Here is an 8294-nt window from a genome sequence, read left to right on the forward strand (position 1 = left end):
CTCCTCGGCATCCGAGTGCCCCTCGCCGCTCTCGCCCCCGCTCGCTTCTTCCTTGATGTCTTGTTGCTGCACTCTGTTGGGCATTGAATACATGTCGATGAGGGCCTGAAAGGACAATGATCAAAGGAAATTTAGTCGACCATAAACAAGATGTCACACGGTGAATCGGAAAGATACTTGATAAAACAGAATTATACCTGCTCCGGCTGGTGTGAGTTGTCGAATGGAATCACCCTCCTAGACCCCCGAGGGTTGTCTTTGTTGCTGGTGATCCCCATCAACCACTTCTCCAAGGTATCCTCGCTGACATCCTCCGGGTGGATCCGAGTGGAATCCTCGAGCCCAGAGTACATCCACATCGGATGACCACGCGCCTGAAGCGGTTGGATGCGTCGACCGAGAAAGACCTCCAGCAGGTCCATTCCGGTCACCCCCTCGCGGATGAGTTGGACGACCCGCTCGACTAGCACCTTGACCTGCGCCTTCTCTTATGGAACTACCTTCAGGGGGGCGGGCTTCTCCACTCGAGCCAAGGAAAAGGGAGGAAGTCCAGTCGACTGACCTGGGGTCGGCTGATCCTTGCAGTAGAACCAAGTCGACTGCCAGCCCCGGACCGAGTCGGGAAGGATCATGGTTGTGAAGGTACTCTTGCTCCTCATCTGGATCACCAAACCCCCGCACACCTGGATCACTTGTGTCCTCTCGTCACTCGGATTGGCCTTTTTGACCGACTGGGAGCAGCAGGTGAAGATGTGTTTGAAAAGACCCTAGTGCGGTCGACAGCCCAAGAAATTTTCACACATCGACACGAAAGCAGCCAGATAGACTATGGTGTTCGGAGTGAAATGGTGAAGTTGAGCCCCAAAGAAATTCAAAAAACCCCGAAAGAAAGGATGGGGAGGCAGTGAGAATCCGCGATCTACGTGGGTGGCAAGGAGAACACACTCACCCTCCCTTGGCTGCGGCTCGGTTTCGTTCCCCGGGAGCCGTGCCGACTTGTGGAGGATCAGTCCCCCCTCCACCAGGTCGTCGAGGTTGTCCTGGGTGATTGTCGAGCGGATCCAGTCGCCCTGGATCCAGCCCGGCGGCAGGCCGGATCTCGACGAGGATCCGCCCCGGCTGGTCCGCTTGCCCTTCGCCTTTGCGGTCGCCTTCTTCGCGCGCTCCAGCGCCACCATCTTCTCTTTACCCATAGCGACGGGTCGAGCTCGGGCGAGAGTCCGGCGATGAGGGCGGAAGCAAGCGTGGCGGAGAGATCGGGAGAAGAAGAAGAGAGAATGGGAGCGCACGGGGTAGAGGCCTGGTCCGGGGCCTTTTATATGGTCGTCCCCCGAGTGACTGACTAGCGGACCCATACGATCTAAACAAATCCCGCAACAGTCGCGCGCACAGTACGTGGCGAAAAAGGTGGTGCGGGGATCGAGGAGACTTGCCTAATCCGTCCCGATAACCTCGGTACCGTCCGTCTGGCGCACTTCCCAAAATTTGAATCCCGCAAAATCCGCGGAGAGCAGAGCAACCTGTCAGACTGAAGACAAACATCCTCTACATCATCATTCAGAATTCTACCATGAAAATTCACTCGACAAAAACCAAGAATGGACCAAGGCGACTGAGAAAGGAGTCGACGTCGTCACCTCAACTCATTGTTCCAGAACAAGATATACTCATAGCACAAAGAATGGGTCGGAAGTGTTCCCAACTCCTTCCTCACTCAAACCCTGATCCATTCGGGGGCTAATGATGGAGATGTGTACTTAGGGTAGGGTCATGGATCTGTCCAACATACCCTCCCCAAGGACATCTTTACAAAGAATCAGAAGCAGTCGAAGAGAAACCATCATCCACTCGACCGTGAAGATGTGCTCACTCGACCACCTTGAAGACACTCGACCACTAGAAGATGAGAAACTCTCCACTGTGCAACGGTCAGGACTTAAACCATAGCTTTATGGGCATTTACAACACTTTACTGCAAACGTTACCAGTAACGCCCCTCCTTTATGAGCATTGAACCTTGTGTAACAGAGGGGAGCTGGGATCCTAGCGTACTCTATATAAGCCACCCCCCTCCTCTGGGACAAGGGTTCGCACTTTCTGTAATTCACACGCATATATTCAGTCGACCGCCTCCGGGCTCCGAGACGTAGGGCTGTTACTTCCTCTGAGAAGGGCCTGAACTCGTAAAACTCGTGTGCATAACTCCTCCATAGTTAGGATCTTGCCTCTACATTCCTACCCCCCTATTCTACTGTCAGCCTTAGAACCACGACACTGCCGGAGGGGGCAATCCCTCTCCGGTGGCCATCTTCATCATCCCGGTGCTCTCCATGACGAGGAGAGAGTAGTTCTCCCCCGGGGCTAAGGGTATGTACCAGTAGCTATGTGTTTGATCTCTCTCTCTCTCGTGTTCTTGATTTGGCACGATCTTGATGTATCGCGAGCTTTGCTATTATAGTTGGATCTTATGTTTCTCCTCCCCTCTACTCTCTTGTAATGGATTGAGTTTCCCCTTTGAAATTATCTTATAGGATTGAGTCTTTAAAGATTTGAGAACACTTGATGTATGTCTTGCCGTGCGTATCTGTGGTGACAATGGGATATCACGTGATTCACTTGATGTATGTTTTGGTGATCAACTTGCGGGTTCCGCCCATGAACCTATGCATAGGGGTTGGCACACGTTTTCGTGATGATTCTCCTGTAGAAACTTTGCGGCACTCTTTGAGGTTCTATGTGTTGGTTGAATAGATGAATCTGAGATTGTGTGATGCATATCGTATAATCATACCCACGGATACTTGAGGTGACATTGGAGTATCTAGGTGACATTAGGCTTTTGGTTGATTTGTGTCTTAAGGTGTCTAGTACGAACTCTAGGGTTGTTTGTGACACTTATAGGAATAGCTCAACGGATTGATTGGAAAGAATAACTTTGAGGTGGCTTCGTACCCTACCATAATTTCTTCGTTTGTTCTCCGCTATTAGTGACTTTGGAGTGACTCTTTGTTGCATGTTGAGGGATAGTTATGTGATCCAATTATGTTATTATTGTTGAGAGAACTTGCACTAGTGAAAGTATGAACCCTAGGCCTTGTTTCCTATCATTGCAATACCGTTTATGCTCACTTTTACCATTAGTTACATTGCTGTTTTTATAATTTCAGATTAAAAAACCTTTATCTACTATCCATATACCACTTGTATCACCATCTCTTCGCCGAACTAGTGCACCTATACAATTTATCATTGTATTTGGTGTGTTGGGGACACAAGAGACTCTTTGTTATTTGGTTGCAGGGTTGCTTGAGAGAGACTATCTTCATCCTACGCCTCCTACGGATTGATAAACCTTAGGTCATCCACTTGAGGGAAATTTGCTACTGTCCTACAAACCTTTGCACTTGGAGGCCCAACAACGTCTACAAAAACAAGGTTGTGTAATAGACATCAAGGATCCGGCGGCTGGGTGTCGACCAGCAGCGCGGGGTGGCGGCGGCGGCCCGGAGTGGCCATCGGTTGGCGTATGAGTTGCTGTGACGCAGTGATGTCGGTGGCTTGGCGCCTCTGCGGGGTGCGTCCGGCGCGTGGTGGCAACATGGATCCCGCTCGGATCTGGCATAGTGGTGTCGTTCGGGTTCCCTCCGGGAGATGCCCGGGCGGCCTGCGGCTCTCGGATGGTGGTGACCCGTGGTTCCAACTCGTAGTGGTGGCCTAGCATGGTCTTACCTGTTGGCTGGGGTGGCGTGGATCTGGTAGATGGTCTATATCATTCGTTGGGCGTAGGCACGGGGAGCCAACCTAGCCGCTATGACGGTGCAAGTTGTCACGTTTGTGCTCTCCTTCCTCCTGCTTGTTGGTGGCGGTGGTCTGTGTCGGGTCACGTGACACCATGGTGCTGTCAGTATGATCGGCGACAATGTCTATGGGTGTGGCGTCGTGTGAGGTCGTCTGGGCTTAGACAGAGGCTTGCTCGGCCACGGACGTCGGCAGCAATCCGTTTGTGCCCCTCCCCATAGGTTCATCGGGACTGGTTGGGGACTTAGCGCGTACGCTTCCTACAGTGGAGGGTTAAAACATGTTAGTCCTGCAGGAGGCGCCTTTCAGTCTACCTTCCATGGCTGGTGTGTTTTGAGGCAGAGAGTTGGCAGTGGCTCGAGACATGGGTGTCGAGACGACGGCCCTGGATGGCTTCTGCATGACTGGCTCTTTGGTGGGCATCATGGCAGCGGCCGTAGCTATGCTTCTTGGTCTTTTGGGCGAGAGGGGTGTAGTAGGGGTTGCTCGGGCTCGTCTTGTGCTAAGGCAGTGGCGACGCTCAAATCCAGGACCCGGAGACTTGGTTTCATCGCGACTATCCTGGCTACCTCATGGTGACATGGGTGAGCTGCCGAGCGAAAGCTCCACGCTTTGATGCCGACGACGGTGCCGCCTGCAAGTGACGCCATCTTCTTGAAGACGTCGATGTGGTTCTTCTGTCTGTGTTAGAGTTCCGGGTGAAGACCATTGTATGTCTTGGACTCGACAGCGGTGACACCTAGTGCCGTTTCTCCCCCCGAGGGCGTTGTTGTGGATCCTATGTGTTCTTGGATGTGTCGTAGTGTTGTATTCATGGTGTTAGCTTTCGGCGACGTGGTCGTGGTCGTTCCTATTGTCCGGTTATACCCAAATCTGCCCAATAACTGGGCTCCTTCATCACCTTGTATTCTTTGGCCGTATATTTTACGGTTTTTGTTTTACTAGCAAAAGAGCCCGTGCGTTGCAATGGAAGAGAAAACATAACACACGCTCTTAACTCAACAACCATTACTCAAGACGATGTCCATCTCTTTTATTTTTCCGAGGCATCATATTTGTGTTGCCGCTTATCCTCCTTCTCATCCTCGCCGGCGATGGTCTCGGTGTTCACCCAAAACAACAAAAAATGTGTTGAATATGGTTAATCCTAAGGCGTCTCTCTCCCTCTCTCTCCTCCCTCTCCCTCTCTCTCCCCCTCTCTCTCTCGCTCGCTTTCTCTCACTCTCGCGATGAGAAATCTGTTGTTTTCCCCTGCGACATTTTTCAGAGGTATGCATGTGTAGTTATCGATATTTCCATTTCCGTATATGGTTATAGTGGGGTGTTTATTTGCAATCCGGATCGCCGCCGGTATGAAAAAAAAGAATCTTGCGCAATAAATTATAAGTTTGCTTCCATAACAATATTTTAAAAATATTTAACAGGTAAAATTAACATGATATTTAGATTACACACATTTTTCTAATAAAATTTCATATATAATATGTTAAAATCAAAGTTACGGTTTAAAAGATACAGATAATTTAGAAAATCATTTGGTTGACTCAAATATAATCCAAAATAATATTTAAAAATACTTAACAGGTAAAAATAATCTTATATTCATATTCTACATATTTCTCTAATCAAATTTCATATATAACATGTTTAAATCGGAATTACGGTTTAAAAGATATGGATAATTTTAAAAAGCATTTGTTTGACTTAAATATGATCCACGGATGAATTACCTAAAACATCAGGGGGGTTTTCGAAAAATGTAAAATAACGGTTCGGGTGTGACTTAAATCCGGATGGCGGATTGATTTCAAGAAAAGACAGGGACTTTTGTGTAAAATACGAAAATAACGATTCGTTTTAACTTAAAACAGGACTGCGGGTTGAATTCTCTGAGATAGAGAGACTTTTCTGAAAAATGTCATGACGGACGAAAGAAACCTAATTTACTTTATTATTATTATTATTATTATTATTATTATTATTATTATTATTATTATATATAGGTAAAAAAGATTTACAAAGCAGGGAGGGAGCTTGTTGCATGGAGATGTAGAGCCGAAATCAATTAGCGAATCTTGACACAACTGCACAAAGTACTCTATGTGATGCAGCGTGGCTATTTTTTTTTCTTTTCGAAATGGCAAGATTCCTGCGTTTATTAAAAAGAAAAGAAAAAAGTTGCTTGATTAATTAGAGAAAACCAAGCGAACAATCAGATTGCACAGTTAAATAGGCAGACTGAGACGTGCCGGGCGACGAACGTTTCCTTTTTACAGGCACGAAAAACTTGCTGGCTTCCGTTGCTCGTCAGATTTAACTGGAAGTTGCACTGAAACGACACCTGTCTATTCATTGCCCTCGGGAGTGGAAGCGAGGACTGTCTCAGCTCTCGAGGAGACGGACGGCGCAGTCTCCTCATTTTCCTAAACTTTTGCAGTCACGTTCACATACGAGAGACGCGTGCGTTCCCGTACTGAAAGAGTCATCCCCTAGAGCAGAGTATATATAGCGGGTGTGCATTGTGTATAGATGGTGCGTCTTCCTCGTCTCCAATTTCCCTCCTTGCCAAGTGGTCGGGAGCTCACCTGGGTGGAGTCGCTTCGTGGATCATGCCCTTCACCGGCGTATCTGTCATCACCGATGAAGGAGCGCGAGCGCCACGATCGTCCTCGCCAACCACAAGCAGCAACACCTCCAGCGGCTACCACCTGCTCATAGTCAAGGGGTACTCGCGCACCAAGATCAGCACACCGACGGGAGAGTGCATCAGGTCTCGCCCTTTCATGGTTGGCGGCTACCTTTGGTGCATCCAGTACTACCCCAATGGCGCCAAGTCGGAGAATGCAGATTTTATATCTCTTTATCTTGGTCTTCTAAATAATGATGCTGCACTTGCAAGCCCATTGAAGTTGCAGTTTGAGATTAGCTTCGTCGATCAGATATACAATCAAGGATCCACGCAGATTCGCGCTAGCCAAGTATATGAATTGCCTAGAAGCAATCTATGTGCGGCCTATCACCAGTTCATCAGAAGGGACACCTTGGAAAGATCAAAATACCTTAAGGATGACAGTTTCACCCTCCGCTGTGACATCGTGGTCGTTGGGGATGCCATAAACAGCATGGACACCGCCACCGCTTTTCCGTCCATCAAGGTGCCGCCTTCCGACATGCAACAGCATTTCAGCGATCTTCTTCTGGCCGAGGAGGGAACGGACGTGACGTTCAAGGTCGGCAGCGAGACGATCGCAGCGCACCGGTGTGTGCTGGCGGCCAGATCTGCCGTCTTCAAGGCAGAGCTCTTTGGCACCATGAAAGAGGGTACGGCCACTACAAGCGTCATACAGGTCGACGACATGGACGCGCAAGTTTTCAGGGCGATGCTCGGGTTCATTTACAGTGACTCGCCGCCGGACATAGAGGAGGAAGAAGATGCAGATGTGATGTGGCGGCACCTACTCATCGCTGCTGACAGGTATGATCTCCGGCGACTAAGGCTGATGTGTGAAGAGAAGCTGTCCGAGTACGTCGATGTGTCCACGGCCACGACAATCTTGACGCTAGCTGAGCAGCACAACTGTCGCGGGCTGAAGGAGACGTGCTTGGAGTTTCTCAACTCTCCTGCAAACCTGCAAAAGGTCATGGCGACCGGTGGTCTGGATAGTCTTGCCGCATGCTGCCCCTCTGTTCTCAAAGATCTCATTGCCAAGCTTGCCAGGCTTAAGCAATAAAAGTAGAGTAATATGCTAGTACTTGTTGCTATCTCAAAACATGTCGCCAAGAAGTATTTGATCCTAGAGAGATCAGATACGGGAATTTTTATATTTTCGTCATATAGTATTTGATCCTGTTGCACATGGCTGCAAGAACACTGTGTGCTGCCCTGCCTCTACATCGAGGATCACGCGGTCGAGAAAAGCAATTCTCCCATGCACGGGAGATACCGTGCATGAGAGAGTCTTTGGATTTGCTTGGAGATTTTGTGTCATGCATGAGTTCTATTCATACCTAGTCAGCTTTTTCTCTCACCACATATTACAACCATATTGTTCACCATCCCATGATTTTTATCATCTGTTTTGTTTGGCGAGCGGGAGGCCAGAGTTTGATCCACTGGATGGCGAGATACTTGGCGATTGGTGCGCAAGGCAAAGAGCAAAGGGGTGACCAACGAAGAAACAACCATGCTCTGTGTCATTTGGGCATGTGAAAGATTTGAAAGCACCGGAATGACATCGTTTTCAATAGAGCAACAGCGTCGCTGGATAGGCTTACGTGGAAGATCGACAGTGAAGGAAGAGCTTGGAGGCAAGCGGGACTACTAAAAGGGGACCTGGATGGTTTCTTCGCAGGATTAGCAGTGTGGGTAGTGCATGAGTAATTCTGTTTAGATTAAGAGGGTGGTGGTGGACAGATTAGTCGATGTAATTAACTATGTAAACTTGTGGAGTTTTATGAGATGTCTATCTGAATGATACACACACTCATGCGTATTT

General features: G+C 48.7%; 1 protein-coding gene across 1 annotated transcript; it reads left to right on the top strand.

Annotated features, from left to right (window-relative positions):
- The first annotated feature begins 6376 nt into the window (after positions 1 to 6376).
- On the top strand, positions 6377 to 7661 carry LOC123057936 (BTB/POZ and MATH domain-containing protein 2-like). Its single transcript, XM_044480797.1, has 2 exons — positions 6377 to 6666; positions 6823 to 7661. The coding sequence occupies exons 1-2, from the start codon at positions 6408 to 6410 to the stop codon at positions 7527 to 7529; spliced, it is 966 nt and encodes a 321-aa protein (XP_044336732.1). The 5' UTR covers positions 6377 to 6407; the 3' UTR covers positions 7530 to 7661.
- The last annotated feature ends 633 nt before the right edge of the window (positions 7662 to 8294 follow it).

The sequence above is a fragment of the Triticum aestivum genome, chromosome 3A, assembly GCF_018294505.1.
Source record: "Triticum aestivum cultivar Chinese Spring chromosome 3A, IWGSC CS RefSeq v2.1, whole genome shotgun sequence".
Lineage (NCBI taxonomy): Eukaryota > Viridiplantae > Streptophyta > Magnoliopsida > Poales > Poaceae > Triticum > Triticum aestivum.

What these genes read in the sequence shown, in the direction of transcription:
- LOC123057936 (XM_044480797.1), top strand. Translation starts at nt 6,408, where the DNA reads ATGCCCTTCACCGGCGTATCTGTCATCACCGATGAAGGAGCGCGAGCG. An exon ending in TTTTATATCTCTTTATCTTG is followed by an intron (nt 6,667 to 6,822) that starts GTCTTCTAAATA and finishes CCTATCACCAGT; the next exon opens with TCATCAGAAGGGACACCTTG.